Source organism: Diorhabda carinulata, chromosome X (genome assembly GCF_026250575.1).
Source record: "Diorhabda carinulata isolate Delta chromosome X, icDioCari1.1, whole genome shotgun sequence".
Classification (NCBI taxonomy): Eukaryota; Metazoa; Arthropoda; class Insecta; order Coleoptera; family Chrysomelidae; genus Diorhabda; species Diorhabda carinulata.
This window is the reverse complement of record NC_079472.1, coordinates 49,930,654-49,951,794: the sequence shown is the minus strand read 5'-3', so window position 1 is coordinate 49,951,794 and position 21,141 is coordinate 49,930,654. Positions and strand designations below refer to the sequence as shown.

The window sequence follows — 21,141 nt, the reverse complement described above, 5'->3', positions numbered from 1 at the left end:
AGGAATGAGGATCTCGTGAAACAGTTGAGTTTATCATAATAAGGGGTTTTCCAATAAGAGGTGTTATTTTGATATTCAAAGAAAATGCCATTTTTTGAGATAAATGATCGGATGTTTATTTCATTATAAAGAGGAAGGTATGCCGTTAATAATGGAACACATCAGCCAAATGGCCGCCACGACTGCGCTTACAGGACCATATCCTTTTCATGAAATTTTCCGTAACCAAATTGCAAAGCGGCTGCCCTATGTCCTCGATAGCCTCACGAATTCCATCTTTGAGGTCTTGAATCGATGCTGGATTGTTGGCGTAGACCTTATCTTTCACGTGGCCCCAAAGGAAAAAGTCGCAAGGTGTTAAATCACAAGATCTCGGTGGACAATTGTGTTCACCTCTTCGAGAGATAACACGGTCCGGAAATTTTTCCTGTAAAAGATCGATGGTTTCGTTGCTTGTGTGGCACGTAGCGCCGTGTTGAAAGTAAACGTTGTCCAAATCAATACTATCCAATTCCGGCCATAAAAAATCATTAATCATCTCTTGATAGCGCAATCCATTCACCTTAAGGTCCAATGACATCGCCAGACCATAAACCGCACCAAACAGACACGCGTTGAGGATGGAGAGGATTTTCAATAATAACTCTTGGGTTTTCCGAGCCCCAGATTCGACAATTTTGTTTATTGACGTAACCACCAAGGTGGGAATGGGCCTCATTAGTTAAGATGATTTTTCGATAAAATTCCGGATCATTTTCATGCATTTCAAGGACCCAATCAGCAAAGACACGACGTTGTTGATGATCGGCCGGCTTGAGTTCTTGTGTTAACTGAACTTTATAGGTCTTAAGACCCAAGTCTTTATGCAAAATACGGTGTAATGACGTTTGTGGAATGGCTAATTCCAAAGAACGACGAGGAATGGACAAACCTGAGTTTTCTTCAAAACTTTGGGCTAGAGCAACAATATTCTCAGTTGTTCTTAAGCAACGTGCACGGGTTTTATTCTTCACGTCACTAACTTGCCCAACAGCTCAAATTTTTCTACCAATTTCTATATTGCGGTTCGAGAAGGTGCTTCACGTCGACTCAAAAATGTTTTAGTTTTACGAACCGTCTCTGCCAAACTTTCACCATTTTTATAGTGAATTTTTATAATTTCAATGCGTTGTTAAAGCGTGTATCGTTCCATTTTCATTAATGGCGTAGTTTCTACTTGTCAAATGTCAAAAAATGACAGCTTCAAAAGTGACATTTACCGAAATAGCGGGCTGTTCAAAATAACACCTCTTATTGGAAAACCCATCGCGACGTTCTATTGAAACTTACACTGATAAATTGTAACTAAGTTGATTAAAGATTTTTTATTGGTTAAGGATTGGTTTTAAAAGAAGTATTCTATATATTGATAGGATGATAAATAAAAAAATTGAAGTTCGTTAGTGATATGTTATATTAATTAAAAATAAGATTATTACCTACTTACATAATACTTACAAACAAAATATATAAATAAAAGAATGTATACAAAACTTATATGTGCAAATGTTGAGTTAAATAAAATCCAATTACATTTTTAACCGTCAATAATGAGCAAGTAACAAACCAAAATTTGTTGATAATATCTTATAAAATCCGAACTTGTTATCCAAATTCGACTGGAAAATATCAAGGATTAAGTTGATAATTGAAATACAACTTAATATAAGATTTGCAGACAACTTGGTGATTTTAACTAAATATGGAACATCTTGATTAATCATAAAATTTTTGATAATCTCAAAGAACAATTCAGTGAACGTTTAAGTACAGATGCAAGCATACGGAAAGAATAGATTATCATAATCAAAATTTTTCTTGTAAAGCTCCAAGAATGATATTAAAGTATCACTTTGCCATATATTCTCTAATTTTTCTTTATCTATGATTAATTATAAACAGAATGCCTCGATTATAGTAAGATTGAAACATTTGGAATTTGGATATGTAGTTAAACAACAATTTTAGATAGGTATAATGCATTTTTTAAAGGTGTAATCCTCACTTACAGCTGAGTAAAGGTAGCAAGATGGGTCTTAAAGAAAAGTAATTAGTTCATATCCAGTTCTTTTTTTCTCAATGACAAAATGTTCCTCGGCAACTAAACAAAAATTTGAGATATAAGGCAATTTTTTTAAAGGTGTACACATCCTTGCTTACAGCTGAATAAGTATATGATATAACCTTCAAGCTCAGTTTATTACAAATCTTCATATAAATCTTCACTGAAAGAAAACGATTATTTATTAGTAGCAACTTGGAACAAGAATCAACATTCTAAAGATTGATTGGATTAAATAGTATATTGAACAAAACAATGAATCTAGTTTTGTATACAATCTGTATATTTTGTATCAATATGTTAAGAAGCACCAAATTACATTAAATAATATAAAATACAGAGGTAGTATACGGTAGGAGGATAAAAATAACTAACACTAAGAAAAACGGGTTTGTTTTAAAAAAATTGGCAAGATGTACAGAATCGGATGGTGTTTGATAACCTGAGGGAAGTCTATATTTTTTTCTTATCTGGAGTATAAAAACATATAGATAAAACATATTATTTAACCTATCGGACGATAATGGGAATTTGTAGATAAAAAGAAAACACCCTGATTTCATTTCGAACCCTGTTTATGAATATTCTATTTCGTGCATGCAACAAACTCCAATTAACGCCTCTATACATAAACTCTGAGCAAAAAATTGATCTCGACTTCTTGAAAAACGTTTTATAATAATATTTTCAGGTCCAACAGAGCAAGACTTTGGAATCAATTATTCTAAAAAACATACACTAAATAAGTGACATGCAAAGTGTACTTTCGTAATTTCATTGAAATTAAAGATTACTGAGTATGCTAGACTTGAATGAACCACCCTATGTATTAAAATGTATGTTTGAATAAAATACAATTTAAATCGAAAGTTGGTGTACTTCATCGTTTTTTATAATGTTCTAAATTAAATATATAAACAATTTAATTACATATGAGGTTTCCTGTGCTTATTGAATACTCTAAAATATACTTATTTATATTCAAAACATTTTTAAAAAATCGAGATTGTTGTCTAATAGCTGCCTTAAAACTAATAAAAATTTAAATACAAAATATTTATTTTATTTTTTTTAATTTAACAACTTCGAAAACTGTAATTTGGAAGTACCGTCAGATATATCTTTTTTTTTTCAAATTGATAACGTATTCTAAACCTAAATTTCAAAGCCAATTACTCTTTCAATTGATTGGGCAGTTTCGCCCTATATGTCCAAATTTCAGTCTTTATCTTTTTTATTTCAGATAGATTTATTTCTATTTTTCCTAATTACTTTTACGTATTTATTTTCAATTATTATTCGGAAATTAACAACTAGACTGCTCAATTAAAAAAATCAAACAAATATTATTTAAAAGTACTGAAAAAAAAATGAGTTTTTCAATATGGTTTAGAAATTAAAACAAAATTTCAAATATATCCAAAACTCGTTAAAAATTTAATCTAATCACAGACATACAATAATTTATTTGAACAAAAATGTGGAACGGTTCATAATGCTATGCTCACTGAAAAATGTGGGCAATAATAAACTTGGCTCCAATCGATGCAGTGTATTACATTTTGCCAGATTTGTATCTACTATAAGTGTCATAGACACAATCAACTAAATATGTCTCAATCAGTAACAAAGTCATATCAACAGTAATGGTAGGTAAACCCCGGGACCTTCCGTACTTACTTTCCAATTAGATGAAGGTATTCAAATGGAACTAGATTCCCACTTTAAATAATGATTAATAATATGAGAGGTGTTTATACACTCCGGGTCTTTGGTAGAATATCAATTGTAAACAGGACTTGGTCTTTCACGTTAAAACAAAAAAATTTTCTTAATACCAAATTAATAAAAACCTCCAACATCTTGTAAATATACCTCCAATACAGTTTTTTTGATAAAATTCTACATTAACCAGTCCCACTCTGTTTGGTTCTGCAAAACCTAAGCTCTTTATACCATAACAATATAATATAGAAATGTGAAAGGTGCCCGACACTGCCACACGACCAGCGGACAATAAACAATATTCACATAGTCAGCGGATTCCAAAATACATATCAAATAAATATAAGTTCATTGCATTAAATTCGAGTCATTCCTTGTTTTGTTACTGTTCATTGTTGAAATATTGATTTGTCTGTAAAGTTATTTTCTGTAGAAATTATAAGTCGTTTATTGTAAATAAAAATACTTTTTAAAAAAGTTAAAAGTGTCTCAAAGAACATTTCTATATATATATATATATATATATATATATATATATATATATATATATATATATATATACAATTAGTTTTCAGTAGGTCTCATAATTAAATAAGATCGCAATGCAAAGTCTCGAATATAGAGAATTGCACCAAGTCAATCACAACAGAGAACTTTTCACAAAAAACCAGCAAAGTAATTCTATTAGGAATAATTCATCCAACCATAATTCAAAACCAAGAAATTAGGAGAAGTAGCATCTTAATGACAAACGAGCCAATTACTATAGAAGGAATACGATACAATAAGAAAACTGTGCAAGAAATTACAGTGCCGCAAGTAGTCCCAATCAAGCTGCATCCGAAGCACGAAATTATGCTAGAAAAACTCCAAATTCCAGAGACGCATTGGACAAGTTCAACCTATTGAACAAATTCCACTCCTGCCGCAATTTTCTGCAGGACTCCGTATTGTTTCCTTAATTACAATTTTGATTATTTTAGCCATTTTAATAACAGTCTCTGCAAAGAAACGAAAAAGAATTTCCAGAATCTTATATAGTCCCAAAACTTACAATCTACTCAAATCCAGATTCTTCAAGATTTGTTCTCAGAGACTTCGAGGACGAAGTCAACACCAAAGGAGTAAGGAGAAATGTGTAAGATCCCCGACACTGCCACACGACCAGCGGATTCCAAAGTGCAATAAACAATATTCACATAGTCAGCGAATTCCAAAATACGTATCAAATAAATATAAGTTCATTGCATTAAATTCGAGTCATTCCTTGTTTTGTTACTGTTCATTGTTGAAATATTGATTTGTCTGTAAAGTTATTTTCTGTAGAATTATAAGTCGTTTATTGTAAATAAAAATACTTTTTAAAAAAGTTAAAAGTGTCTCAAGGAACATTTCTATATATATACAATTAGTTTTCAGTAGGTATCATAATTTTTCAGCACGCTAAAATTATATGAAATTGATTTTTTTGATAGCAGCCTGAATGAAAGATTAGTATCTAGTAGAATTGTTTTCTGATGAATATTACATATTTCGATTAAAGAAAAATATCACCAGATTAACTTTAACACATAGAAAAACTGTACAATTTTCATCTTTCTAAGGTTTTTCTCCTCTAAACAGATACTGTTATTAAAAATATATAATTGTTTTTTTTGTATTTTTCACCAAACTTAACATTTAATTGCACAAATATAATCTCAAAGAGAAAAATTCATTAAAAGTGCACAAAATAGATTTTCTATGACACTCACACACACACACACATATTCTATATGAAATTTTTCTACTAATATTTCTGTTTCATTACGCCGTAAAGCTAACGCATATTTTTTGAAATTGAAAAATTGACCATATAAAATTCTTAAACCGAAGACGATGATATAAAGATATTTCTACCATATATTTCCCATGTTTTGTGCTAGGTACAATTAAAATAGAAGGTTGATAAAATTGTATACAAATCCATTGCATAACAATGCCATTTTATTATTTGGGTAGTCAGTTTATTTTGAATTTGGAACAGGTTTCGTTAGTTAAAATGGTTTGAAACGCTAGTGTCAAAAGACCGAGAAATTTACTGCTATTGTCATTTGTCACAAAGTCAGATATCATTTCGATGTAGAATAACACGATCTACTGTCTTCAGAGCACTGGTGCGATTTTAGGAGAAGGCTAGTAATGAAAGAAGTCGTGGATGAGGCTACCAAAGAGAGACCAAGATTATTGTGAATTCGAATATTACAAAGTCTCTTTCCCGTAGCTGTAATTACTGCATTAGCCAAGATAATGCTAGAAGACCGGTAGAAGTCGAAGTTACTTTCGTTTCAAACCTTGCCCATCAAAGGCGGTTTCTTCAGTTCGTCCAAGAGACCCATAACTGGATACAACGTCAACGAGTCAATTTAATGACGACAGCTGTAGAAGAATGTTTTGACATAGTGGAGAGCAATACACCCAGTGCCGAAACAACAAGTGTTTAGTAGTAGATGAAGTGTTATGTGAGATCGTTTTACAGTTACTCAATACTCAATATATAACAAAAGGTTTTAGAACCTTATATGCACTCTTTGTATTTTTAATTTTTAATAATGAAAGCCCACATGTGACTGGAATAGTACAAACTTACCTCCATTAAGTAAAAATGGCAATTCTAGCTTAAGTCGGAATTAGCAGTTGTATGGTGATAGGGCTTCTATGATTAGAGCCTAGAAGTCTGAATGAACTTCCAATAAAACTGACAGAAATATGAATTTAGATGGATGAAGATGCAATGGGAAACCTGATATCAAATGTACTTCGAAAATCTGCAATAATTAGAGAAGGCGAGTCGATATACAGTTAGTAACATATTTATTTCAAATATTATTAAAGTACTTGTTCAAAATATTCAAGGTAATTTTTTTAGAATTATGCATTAAATTTGCGGCGCCATGTATTATATTGAATAAGACTTTGAGTACAACGAAGTTGTTTTATCAATTTCTGTTTTCCTTATTAAAAAGTTCCACTATAAAACTTTTACATTAAAGGATGTAATCATGGTAATTACTACTTGTTACAATAATAGAATAATAGATGCCAATAGCACTTATATTAATACTCTTTTCACTAAACCAAATGTAAAACTTTTTTTTAAACAAAGTTTATTTAAAAAGCTGTATTATTGATGTTTAATATTCATGAGATAGGTTTAGGTAAATGGAACTACTACTAATACCTTTGGAAAGTTAGGAACCGTTCTATAAGAGGGGGAAACTATAATTTTTACAATTACCATCTCTATGTACTGAATCTGGAATCAAAATAATGAAATATGTTTCAAATGAACGCTAAATTTTTTGCATTGGTTGAAGATTTTAATCAAATAATGACGAGAGATGTTTTGAATAAAATGGTAAAACTCATTTTTTAGGTTTTTTGGGATAACAGTTGAAGATTTTTGGAAAAAATAAAAAAATATTTATTTTTCTTTGAAAAATTAAAGGCTTCAGTTATAAATAATTCTCAGTTATACCAAAATTCACGATGTGATTGACCATATAAAATTATAGTGGATCTTTGATATAAGAAAATTTTCACAGCCTACACCTTTCCTATTTATCACTACTAAAGAGTGGCGACTAAATTTGTATTTTATATTTTTTGTCAAATATAATTAAAGATAGAAATTTGAAATTTTTCAATTTCCGTGTAAGTGCAAAAGAGCACCTGTATTTTTTTTTCAAATATTCCTGTTACAATATAAGAGGGTGAGATTAGCAAGCAAGTATTTGTTTATTTTTATTATATAGACCTAAATCTCTGAAAAAGTTATTAAATAGTGGAAACCAATTTCAGGCCCTTATGTAACAAAAATGTAAAAAAATTTCTAACTAAATTAAAATTACTCACTACTTATTTGGAGAAATATATCGGTGAATTGTGGCCTGAAGAACAAAATATTACTTCCTTTTTATTTTAAGTCTTTATCAAATGTTCGACGAGAAAAGGAAAAAAAATGGAATGTAATATTTTAACATAAAAAAGGAATTTGAGCAATGTTTATGTTTTTAAATATTAAATCTCGAAAAAAAATGCTTGTTACTAAATAATATTACGAACTCGTCCACAACATGAGTCGTGAAGCCGCTTCTGATTGATTATTTCAATATAATAGAAAATGTGATGGACGCGTCGGGTGCTGATTTCGTGGAAGTGAGGCAGAAACCGTTTAATATTGTCTTTCTACATAATTTTATCACAACGGCGATTTGTTTATATTGTTTTTTTTGAACCAATTTCTAGAAAGGCTTTTTATTTATTTTGATTAATTGTTTACTTTCTAGAATTATCCGAAAAATTTCTTTTTGATATATACATGTGCTTGTTTAGCAGCGAGAAGATAATTGAATGTCATAGTGAACGAAATAGTAAATAGTAACTAGTGAATTTCAATAAATGATACAAGTAGTGAACAATTAATTATAATGTAGTAGTAGTTATAAATAGTGTCTAGTGTAAGTATATACTTAAATTAAGTAAGTAAGAGACAGTGTGTATAAATTCACTCTACAGTTAGAAATAGTATAAATAAATTAATATAACAAACATTACAATAAGTTAAGGGTCTATCAATTTCTTAAAATTTGAGAGAAGAAAGGAGTGCTGTATGTTAGATTGATTATAATTTCATTTGGACAATCACCTCTTAGATTTTCTCTAATGATTTAAGAAGCACCTAATTTATGAAATAGAAAAAACTGTCCAAATCTACAGTTTTGCTTATATTAAAATTGAATAGAAAAATGTAGGTTTAATCATATGTGTAAATTCGGAAAATAGTGCTATTGGCTTGGTTTACATTTTCTTAATTTTAAAAACTTCAAATTCACAATGTTGAATATAATAATAATAAAAAAAATAATACAAATAAATTAGGAAAAACCGACAATATTCTTTTGTTGATGTGATTTTTCAGTGAATACATAAAATATATTAAAGTGGAACAAGCCATATATTTTTCATTTCAAAATTCAGTTTTTTCAATTTGATAATAAAACAATTCAAATTATAGAAAATGTTTTTACCATGTAAATCAAATATGGGAACCGTAAATATCCCTTCTTTTATCGAAAACAATAATTATTCCCATTTAAAAAAATCGTTGCATAAGCAAAGAATAAAGAAAACCGAAAATGGGAAATGAACATGGAAGTCCCTGAGAAAATATATTCATTTTAGTCACTAAAAAACAACATTGACTTTATAATAATATTCTTCTTCTTCTACTTCTTGGAGATCTGTTGATCTGTTAATTCTGAAGCTGCCTCTTCATATAAAAATTAAAACCAAATAAATTGGAAGATAAAGATACACAATAACATTAAAGGTTTACACATAACAAAAGTTTTGTTTTACACCACAATTTAAAATTCTCAATGTCACCACACAAGTTAAAAATTAAAAATTTTCTGGTATAACAATTCTGTATAAAAATCTGTATATAAACAAATCAAAAGTCTATTTTTCTTCTATTGGCACATGAGAAGAGCAATTCAATGTTAGATGTTCCAGTGTTGAATTACATTATCCACAAATATCCAGACATACATATTATTACTGATAAACTGATACTGAAAATTTGCTTCATGTATTTATCTACATTGTTACAAATTGTTATTTCATCAAAAATTATAAACAAGGACAGAAGCTAAATAAGCTTAGTAATTGATGCCAATGACACTTGAAAAGAAATTTCCAAATAGGCTATCCCGCTTTGAATTTAGTTTGTATTTCTCTATCTCAAATGATCTAGTCTGAACAATTCAGTAAGGAGTTAGAACCAAAGTCAACTTCCGTGGTTCAGTTTCCACCATCTATCGAAAACGCTCGTTAATGAATTGTATTATGAGTATCAAGTATGTGACTTTCCAAAAAATTTTTATTTTCACGAAAAGATCAACTCTGCAAGGTCAATATTCCAGACAACTGAGCTTTGATGCAGTAAATATTATTGCTATAAGATTAACCGGATTTTTACAAGAAAAATAAATTTCAATGTTAGGAACTTTTAAGCCTTGACAATCAACTTATTGGAGAGGAATAAAGGAGTTTTTTTAATTTTAATCGATGCAACATTATTTCAGCTGCCTACATTGAACCAGTAAAGGGTAAAATGACATTCTACGTCAAAATACAGCTCATGTAATAATTTTAGGATAAAGAACCACTCTTAACTTTCTAATATTCTAGAGGAACTTCAAGAACTCAAAGCTTACCAGGATGTATTGATATCTATTTAGCCTAGACCGGTTCCATGCATAAACAAAATATTGCGTTACCATAGCAACGAACAATAACTTATGAGAAGTGTCAGTGTAAAGTTTGACGTCAAAAAAGTAAGCCAGAGTTACGCAATAAATTAAAAGAAAATAGATGTCCACCGAAATTGTGAAAATCGAAAAATTGGAGTAGCGAGCCATCATTAAGTACCTGTGTTTAAAAGGCAGATTTACGAAGATTTGCTTAATATCCTTGGTGATCAATGTCCTTCGTATGCCATCGTGAAAAATTGGACTGCAAGCTTCAAAAGAGGTAAATTTTCGAAGCAGTTCATGACATGATTTTATTAGACCGTCGAATTGAGCTAGAACGGATATCTGAAGTACTAAATGTTTCATAGGAACGCGTTCATCATATAGTTCACGTCAATTTGGACATGAGAAAAATTGCTGCAAAATGGATCCCCAAAAGTTTGATTGTTGACCAAAAGCGTGCAAGGGTAAAACTATCGCGTTCGATCTGTGCCCGATTTTAAAACGATGTAGACTTCTTAAACCGAATTGTTACTATGGATGAGACTTGGGTATATTTCTACGATCCAGAAACAAAGCAACAATCGATGGAATGGCAACACTCTGGTTCTCCAAGACCTAAGAAGTTTCGTGTCCAAAAATCTGCTGGAAAACTTCTTTGCTTCAGTATTTTGGGATTGTCATGGAGTAATCTTGATTGATTTTTTGGATAAGGGTAGAACAATAACTGGAGATTACTATTCGACATTACTGAACACTCTACGGGAAAATTAAAAAGAGAAAAGACGTGGAAAGCTATCCAAAGGTGTTTTGTTTTTGCAGGACAACTCCCCTGCAAATCTCATGTTGCCATGCAAAAAATTCGTGATTTGGGGTTTGAATGACTAGAAACATCCCTTATTCACCATTTGGCTCCGTCCGACTATCATCTCTTTCCTCAACTGAAAATAAGTTTAAAAGGTCTTAAATTTTCTTCCAACGAGGAGGTAATAAAAGCTGTGTAGGTCTGGTTTGCAGAGCAAGAAGAAACATTATTTTTGAAATGTCTAGAGACGTTGCAGGTTCGCTGTAATAAATGTATCCAATTAAGAGGAGAATATATGAGTAGTAAAATATTTTGACATTGAAAAATTGTTTGGTTCAATAGTAGGCTAAGAATTTCTCAATATATCCTTGTATGTTGATTTCAATGTTTAGTTTCTTACTATTTGTGGAGAAAATTGCCATCAGGTTTATATGATGGCCTCTTCAGTTTCAAGTTTAAGCAACGTGCTTTGTCAATATCGAAATGAGTCGTATTTGTCAGTAATTATTTCTGATCTATAATCATCTTGACCAAATATATTGGTAAAATAATCCTAAAAAACACGGAACATGCCATAACTTGAATTACCTATAAATAGTTAATAATAATAGTAATAAAAAAGAAACTTAGTCAAGGTGTAGAAGGAAACTTGACTATTAAAAAACGTATAGAATTTTCGCTGAATATTATTGACTATGTTTCTTTTTGGACAATACTGTAGTGTAGTAGGCTATTTAAATTAGGCTATGTTAATGTAGGCAAGTGTGGTAACAGGCTGCAGGCGCAGGTACTTTAGTTATGCAGGTACGGTTCATTCGCATAATCCCGAATCCTACTGTAAATAACAAAAATAGTTAAAATAACAATGAATAAATCGAAAATTGTGTAACTCACTTTTTTCCCTACATACTGTTTTCCTTTAAAATATTCAAAGGAGCCTCATTTTCAATTCTCCATCCGATAGATTGCTGTTGGTATTTAGCTTGTGAGATAATTCTTTCCATTACACATGACGCCGATAATCTGGCTTCAGCATCGTGATCCCAGCATTCTTCCATAGTATCGCAAATTACTGATAATCCCTGAATAATAAAATTTTAAACTACTATACTGAACTCTTGAATAACATAATGTAACAAATTGGGATTTCAATTATTTATTAGAAAATCAAGGGTTATAACTTCAAAATATTCGATATCTAGTTACGCAAATATGAATTATGTAGTAAAGAAGAATAACCTAACCACTCATTATTTTACTGGAGCCTTCGCCGCTTATACATTCTAGATGGATGTCCCCACTGATCTTCTATAGTTGCTCATTCCTATTACTCGGGCCATTATCCTTCCCTGAGAGCCCATTGTAATTATAGTCGACGAAACTTAGAGGAACTTTATAACGTGCAAATAAAACGCCAAATCACTTCTAAATCGATCTAAAGTAGACCTTGCACACTGATATCACTACTTTTAATCCAGTTCCTATCAAATCAGTACTTTTTTCTTATCTCTATTAGTACTTTTAATCTATAACCGTTTCTTCTTCTTAAAAATAAACCCACACATGTTACTAATTTGAAACACCTCGGAGCGCAATTTATTTACATAAAGAAATCAAGGATTTAAAGAAAGTGAGGGTACCGTCGGGCTATATGGAACATTTTTCAATTTATTTTTAGGGTTGATAGCCTTGTTTTTGACTAAAAATCCCTTTTAATGCCATCCTAAAACTTGCTGCTACAAAGTGTTTTATTCTTATTTTGTGAAATTCATTAGTAAGTAATGTAAAAAAACATATTTCAGAAAGTTTCACCTATTCTCAGTACATTAAACATTGTTCGTTATATATGAAACGTTTCCATGAAAACATGTTCACAAGCATGGCAACTCGTATCAATGAAATTATTTGAATGAAAACATGGAAAGGGACCTTGAAGGAAATATAGGAGGTAAACTATCGTTCCAGCAAGAAATAAACAAGTTTGGGATGCCCAAAACTAGGCTATACAATAAATAGATTGGGAAGTTCGAAGACAAGTTGGAACGGACTCCTGTCTTAAGTATATTGGAGGAAAAAGTATTATAAATACTGCTGCTAGTTAATTCGGGTACCCCTTCACCCATCAAGTGCTATGTGAATTCGTCCAACAGTATTTTAACCAAAAGGGTGTTTATATTCCTGTATTTCAAAACAATCTGCCTAGAAAGGATTGGTATATAATTTTTTTGAAAAGAAATCCTGAACTGAAATATAGAACCATCAAGGGCACAAGTAACAACAGAAATAATTATAATTTGAGAATTTCAAAACGGCTCTTGAAGTTGTGTCAAAAGGCAAAATAAAATTTGTGTTACAACAGGTAAATTTGTGTCCACATATGATATTTAAATAAATAGGTCATCCGAAATCGAAATAACTTCTGTTGAAAGTGAAGATGACGATTGTAACGATAGGACTGAATCTGAAGAAGACTTAAATACAAAACAATTTCCTAATAAGAATCGTCAAAAGTTTAGCAACAATCAAACTAAAGGCTTTAATTTAGAAAATGACATGTTTGATATTGTACGTTTTTTATATAACCTAAATTCTAAAATAGAGACAATAAAGAAATTTGTCGCTAAAATTGGAGATGGTGAGAAGAGCAGTGCTATAATTGTATCATGTATGAGATTCTATTGACAAAGCAAAAATATATTAATTTTTTCAAATGTTGAATATACTGTTTCAATAAATAAAACTCAAATACAATGTGTATTGCCTAGCCGTAACCCTATAGAGAGGAGGGCTAAATTTATTTTTGACAGGAAAGTGTAATTTTGCGATCTTTGGCTTAATTTTAAATTTTTGTAGATATGCTAAAAAAAGAAGTGATTTATTGAGTTTTATACTTTTTGTTGTGTTTGGATAGGAATTTTATTCGTTTATTTTTAATGCCATATATTTTTTAAATAAAACTATTATAGATTCCATGTTGAATTAAATTTAAGCTGCTTCAAAACCATTGCTTACTTTCAGGCACATGAAAGTAAAATGTAAAAAAATGTCCCAAAACGGTCCATAAAAACTAGTAAATATGTCTATACTAACCAAAGATAAAATCTCAATACTTTATAATAGAAATTTTTTACCGTTCCATATATACCGAAAGTACGGGTTATATGGAACGACGGAAAAAAATTAAAAAATTCAAGCGATTGCATTTACATTTTGTAATGTCTTAAAGAAATCCCCTTTTGAACTAACACTCGGCATAATTTAAATATTAAATGTATATTAAATGCACTTTATATTAACAAAAGATTCAAAAACGTGTTCCATATATTCCCCTCGACGGTATTTGTCATTTCCGATAACTGTATATCATAATCAAGATAAATAAAATATTTGAAGATAATAATTTTAATGATTCCAATGGTATTGTTTAGAATAATTTTATTTTAAATGCTTTTTGTTCTTTTATGATAAAGATTTCTTTGTGCCAAATACGAGGATCGTTACTTAAGTTTTGAGATCACTTATGTAAATATGTTAAATTTGTAATTGCCATCATAAACTTGGACATTTTTAATGGTGAACGTACTCAGAACTTGTTGTCATAAGAGTGATATTTGAGTTGTTTGCAGAGACTTGAAACATAAAAAAATGAAATTAAATCGCTAACATTTTCTATGACTTTCGACGTGGACTAAACCAACAGCAGTGCGTCGAACAACTCGCATCGAGTTTTGGTGATGAAGCACCATCTCGAGCAATCTTGGTTCGCTGGTTTTCCGAATTCAATCGTGGTCGCACTTGGCTACGTCTTCTTATGTCCACAGTTCAAAAATTAATTGCGCGGTCAACGTTTTTCTGCGCCTGAAGAAGCGGTTGATGCGTGCAAATCACATGTTTTGAAGGTATAGAAAATTGGTTCAAACGCATGCAAAAGTGTATTGATCTTAATGGAGAATATTACGAAAAACAATAAAGTCATATTCAATTATCAATATTTGTTTTTATTTTTCTATATATAAACTTGAATAGCGTAGCAACTCTCGTATTACTGCACAGTAATCCACCACCTTATGACAAAAAAATCAAATAATTTTTTATCAGAAAGCTTCAACTAATTTCGGTCTTTACAAATAAATTCCAGTCCGTTTAAAAAGTTTATTGATAAATTCTTCAATTGTTTTCCTAAGTGTTTACTAAGTAAAATATTTTGAACATCTGTAAGCTTCACAACGAGTTTTTAATTGCACTGCATACATTTATGGACCAATTTTTGAATAAGTAGTATTTATACTATACTGTTTCGAGAATTAATTGACTTAATTATCAGTATCAGATATAAAAAATTGAATATTGTTTAAGAACAAAAATTTTACCGGATGATGTTTCCAATGTTCCTGTATTAGAGGTCTAACTTTCTGTTGAACAACAGATTCCTGCATATCTTCCAAAGAAGGATGTTGACCGACTTCTTCTTCGAACGGTAACCTATATTCTGGAATAGGACCATCTTGAGCTGTGCAACGAGATACTAACTCCCACAAAACAAGACCACAAGCGTACATGTCGATCCTCAGGAAAGCGTCTTGAGTAAAATTTATTGCACCTTCAAGTACTTCGGGAGCCATATACCTAAAAATAGTTAAAAACATATAATATTGGTTCTTGAGAAGAGACAGAAACTGGAAGTGGAAACACCAATGACTTAATTTAGCCTCTATAACAGCAAGGAAATTGCAGATCTTATAAAAGGTTATGTCTAAAACTGTTGGATTACTTACCTTCTAGTACCAACTTGTCCGTGAGTATCTCCACAAGATTTTCCTGCTTCAAATGTAATTGCCAAGCCGAAATCGGCAATACACGCAGTGAGATCACTTTTCAATAGAACGTTTTTACTTTTAAAATCTCTATGAGCGATGGCTGGTTTGGATACTTCGCCTGGAATCCTACCTGGTATAGCTTCATGTAGTCTCATTAAACCTAAAATTAAAACGTATTTATTCAATCTTAACGATGATATACATCATTTAGCGTAGAAGTGACATATTGATGCTAAAATTAGGCATCTATGGACATTACAGCTATGTAATATGTTTATTCAATGAACGTGGAGACATTTTCGAAATTATCCTTCATCTGATAAAATTTTTTGAAAACTCAGATTTTATTAATTGTAGTAAGTTGTTTTTTTTTAATAAATTTGGAAGCATTGTATCATTTTCATCAAAATATCAAACCTTAAAATTCCTCAAATTATCATATATTTTCGTCCAAAGGTAAGCCCCGATATAAAAAAATTGAACGGGGTGAGATCTGGCTACCGAGCTGGCGATTCGAGAGTAGCAATGAAAAAAGAAGTAGCGAAATTAGTTTTGTTATTTTTCAAAATAATGTCCATGAATATTTTACCAAGCATGCACCTTTTCCTCTTCGACTAAGGTAGCTCTAAACTATGCTTTTTGCAAGCAAATATTTCTTTTGGCGTTGAAAATCGTTGACTACGTTTGCTTTTGATGTGAGGGAACAAAAAGAAGTTGTAGGGTGCCAAATCAGGGTTGCACGGTAGATGGCCCAATGAACTCAACCTTCTGATTGGTTAGAAATTATTTTTTTGAGTAGGAGACCTTGCAGTGTTAGGATGAAAGATGATTCGCTATTCTTGGAATTTTTCCAAAATTCTGCAATGACTTAAGTAACATTTGAAATTGACCATATTACGTTGCTATATGACCAGTGATGCCAAATAAACAGGCCACCAATTCCTTCAGTGTGCTTCTTTTTTGGATTTGTTGCGTCATATGCTGGGCAGTTGTTATACACAGTGTTTGATGCAACTTTAGCAAAGGTATTCAACATTTTTATGTACCAGTTAACGCAAGTCTTTTCAAGTATTGGTTTTTCTTGTATTCTCTAAAATTTACAAGCTATTATAATGCTTTTAATAGAATTTTAACAAAATTCAGACGTAACCCGACAACTTTTTCTTCTTCTACAATAAGGGACGGTTAATTTATAATAAAAAACCTGGTACATCACATTGAAACAGTACAGATTGGAAGTAATGCATGTTATGAATTATGAAAAATGAAATAGAATATGGGACATATACAACCGGATATACAATATTGTAGCAATCATTATAAAAGTTGCCGAGAGGAATTAAGGAAGTCACGATATATATTTTGTAGGAAATCCAATTATCGACTTTCCTATTTTGAGGATAATTTATATGTAATTAGACGAATAATGATAGTGAAACTAACTTATGTATACTCGAAAAAATTTGAAATCCAACCGGATAACATATTAAATATCAAATAAATTATTATTTGAAAAGTCTTTTTTCTGTAGAAGTATGAATTAAAGTATAAGTAAAATTATATTTAAAGATAGCTGTACTTTGCATCTTCATCTACGTCAAATAAAATACATGGAATGTGTTGAGGGCACCTATGATATAATTCTAAAGGAGTCGAAATTTTCTTTGGTAGCCTCAGTGCTAATTTATAAACGCGGACAAAACATTGTTTATATGACTGTAATGGGTAATATTTATGGGTTAATTTTAGTTTCACTAGATGGGAATCTACAAGGAATGATCCCTTTGCCTCTCCCCTGAGCCATTTATGAATCGAAACAATTATGTTTAAAAACACGAAATTTCAATTCTGAACCTGCTGAAGCGTGCCGTATATCAACGGTTTGAAGGGGTCGAACAATCTTTATTTGCAAAATTTCAAATTAATCCGACGTGCTCAAAAATATTTAGTTACATAGACAAACACATGGGCTGATCCCTTTGCTGACTCTCAGTGGCAAAGATATAATGTTTGTTTCAATATACTCTCCATTAAGACGAATTTTCCCATCGATATTTTAGATTATTCAATAGTTTCGAAAGAAAAATTGTTTGCAAGGTAAATTATCTTTAAGTTTTGAAACTAGTCGGTAATCGCTGGGGGCCAAATCTGTAGTATATGGCGTATGATTAATAAATTCGATGTTATTGCATTGCATCTTGATAAGGACCTGTAATTGAGGTTTTTTTTGAGGTAAATCATTTTACACTTTTTACTTTACATTATGATCTCTACATCATAATGACTGATTCATGACTCTTCTATTGTTGCTAATCTTGTAAAAAAAATCTTTTCAATACTAGGCAAAATATCTTTTCGAGTTTGGGAATCTGCATCTGTTCGTGTTTACGATTTTTATCACGTTCTTATTGGCTCAGTTTTGTGTCTGTTTGGTTCAAAAATGAACATTGTAATTTTAAGCACTTTTGATGGTCATATTGAAATTCTTTATATAGACTACTGCTACCTACCAATTTATTATTCGATAGTTTCTCATAGTTAAGTTGGTTTAGAGTATTTAATTAAATTAATACAAATTTCAAATGTTAATAGTAAGCATCGTAAAGTGTGATAAGTCATATGTATATTTTGCCAGTCTTTCACATTTTACAAAATTGCTATACTTAGTTCTATAAACGAAAACTATCCTGATAAACACATATATTATCTCGCTCTTACAAAAATCCCAAATTCTCGATCAGTAGCAATCAGCTATTAATCTATTTAAGAGTTCTTATGTGCACAAAGTTAGTGCTAGCCAATAAGAAGAACCAGTTTAGGACAATATTTATTTATTAGGCGAGTCAAAAACAAATACAACACTTCTGTACACCACATAAGAGACAAGACGTCGAAGCTTCTATTTTCAAAGTTTAATTCCAGTGCTGAAGTTCAATTATTAACTATATATGTTAAAAAAAATTATTATTTTTTAAGATGGAAGTATTTCTGTTTGAGAGACTATTTTTTTGTTTGTTTGTACTATATTTATACTTTAATGTAGAATCATGTAGTTTAAGTTTGATTATTTATATTATATTTCTGAGTTTCAATCAAGATGAAGAATAAAAAGTTCTATCAAAAAAGACTGGTAAAACTTTCATAGAAGAATTTGTTTTTGTTAGCTTTAATGACACTAATTTTTGTGTTAAACGTTCTAATAAGAATTTATTTTTTCAAGCTTTATAAAAGTAAAAGAAAATAATTTTGTTATTGCTTGTTCAAGTGATTAATTGTGATTCTTAGGAAAAATGATATTTTTAGTATATTGCAGGTTAATAACAAAGTGGTTGTTTTTTATTTTTAGTTTTTCAACATGTTTTCACAATATTAAAAAACTGATAAAAATTTGTTCACATATCATTATACATACTTATAAATAAATAATACCAAATGATAAAATGAATTCTGATCTAAAAATTTATGTGATTTTTATGTTCTAATTTAAACAAGATGACAGCACAGAATAACACAAGCAAGGCCGCCAACCACTCAGAACAAAAAACCACATAAACTTTCTTGTAGACTTGAAGTCATATACGAGGTATGGGCTTCGTAAGAATGCCTGCAAGTTAGTACTCGGTCCAAATGCGCTCCACAGCTAGTATCCCTCAGATTTTTTCATGATTTCCTCTTAGATATCATCGTATAAGACTGCAGTCGAGACATGAAACTGCTGCAGAACCATCCTCTCAACAGCTGTTATTGACAACAATGATCGAATCGCCTCCAGTCGAGCAGCTGGACTAAAGGTGTCTGCATAGTCAATGCCGGGTTGTTGTGAACAACCTTTTATAAACATGATACTTGTCAATACTACCGTTAGGATTCCGCTTGATACGATATACCCATTTATTATTGATTACTTTCTTTCGCGGAGGAATTTCAGTCAATTCCCATGCATCATTTTTGTACATGGATTTGATTTTAGTATTTATTGCGGTTTTCCATTCGCTACTATGTGTAGACTGGATGGCTTCATTGAAAGTCTTCGGCTAATCTTCTAAGAGAAGAACTTCAGCAAAGTATTCTTTCAGTCAAGCAGGGGCTTTCCTTTTTCGACGTAACAATCTCGGTGACTTGATTTGATTTGATTCAAACTTGCTATTGGGATTTCCAATTCAAGCAGTAAGGATATTGACGAGGTTTGGAGATGTTTGGGCGTGTGAGCTTGAATATTCTCATTTTTCCAAGTTGAGTAATAGTCGACCACTTCAATTGTCCCACTGCCAAGAGCTTTGATTAACTTCTTTCCCGCCGGTTTGACAGTAGCGTTTGTAGTTTCTGGAAAAGGGTTACAATCAGTGAACCAGTTTAATTTGATGTAATATGGCGTGTAGCTTCATTACGAATGCTCCACTGGTCATTTATGGTAGCCATGCTAATCGAGACCATAGAAGCACTGGAATAGGTTACATTAGCTTGCCAGTCCTTCGATTCTCTCCCGATAAAGGTCACTTAGAGCATTGACGACTCCAATAGTCTTTAGAGCTTTCTTGCATTTCGAACGGTTATTTTCTTCTTCTGGTGTCCACCATTGTTTGTAGCACTCAGAACGACACCAGATTTCGAAGATGGTGTAACATTACGTTCATGCAAAATCAAAGCAGACGAAAGATCTTCTACAAGACTTCTTTTCGCTTGTTCGCATCAGTACGTAACTCGACCGACAACCACTTGAAAATTTTGCATATGGTTTTGCGATATTATAGGAAAATGTAGAAAGGTAAACTGCACCTAGTGTTTCAAGGCGCGACCTTTTGTCATTTTTAACGTTTGTAGGAAAAAATTGTTTCTAAGCAGTATTTATTTATTCAACACAGTTTAACACGTAAATAAATTAATTTTAGTACAGAATGTTATTAGTTAGCGAGTTTTGCTTTAATCGAATTAATTTTTAACTTGTTCGAACGGCCTAGATAGCATTCGATTAGAAAAACTACAATAGCCACAAGCCACAATATACAGGACAATTGGAGAGTAGGTAAAATATTCCTTAAAGATATTTTATAAACGTTACTAACAATATCGAATCTATCCTCAAACTCATGTTCCCATTTCGTAATGAACCCAGCACTTATTATCATGTTTAATATTCGATTAAATCTATCAAACAACGGAAATCCTTTTCTCATTATTAAATTCACAGGATAACGAATCCTCCAATTATTCAAACAGTAAAAATCTTTAATAACGGTGAAGTTATTTAAAATAAAACTTTTGAATAATTTGCTCAAGCATATAGCAGAATCTTTATCCTCAATTACGTTACGTAAACACAAATTTAAATCGTCGCATTTTCTTCCATTCTTCTTCAATTCCTTGTATATTTCATCTTGGATGAAATTCTGTGAAAAA

The 21,141-nt window shown here is 31.1% G+C and overlaps 1 protein-coding gene across 2 annotated transcripts in view; it reads right to left on the bottom strand.

Annotated features, from left to right (window-relative positions):
- Positions 1-1,435: 1,435 nt before the first annotated feature.
- The window catches only part of LOC130901054 (activin receptor type-2A), a 34,152-nt gene continuing 14,446 nt past the window's right edge, over positions 1,436-21,141 (bottom strand). For both annotated transcript variants that reach the window (XM_057812131.1, XM_057812132.1), the window contains 4 exons: positions 15,703-15,904; positions 15,298-15,553; positions 11,822-12,009; positions 1,436-11,762 (listed from right to left, as the gene is read on the bottom strand). In XM_057812131.1, coding sequence (XP_057668114.1) covers positions 11,830-12,009; positions 15,298-15,553; positions 15,703-15,904 — 638 coding nt within the window. In that variant the 3' untranslated portion in view covers positions 1,436-11,762; positions 11,822-11,829. The remainder of the gene's footprint in view (positions 11,763-11,821; positions 12,010-15,297; positions 15,554-15,702; positions 15,905-21,141) is intronic.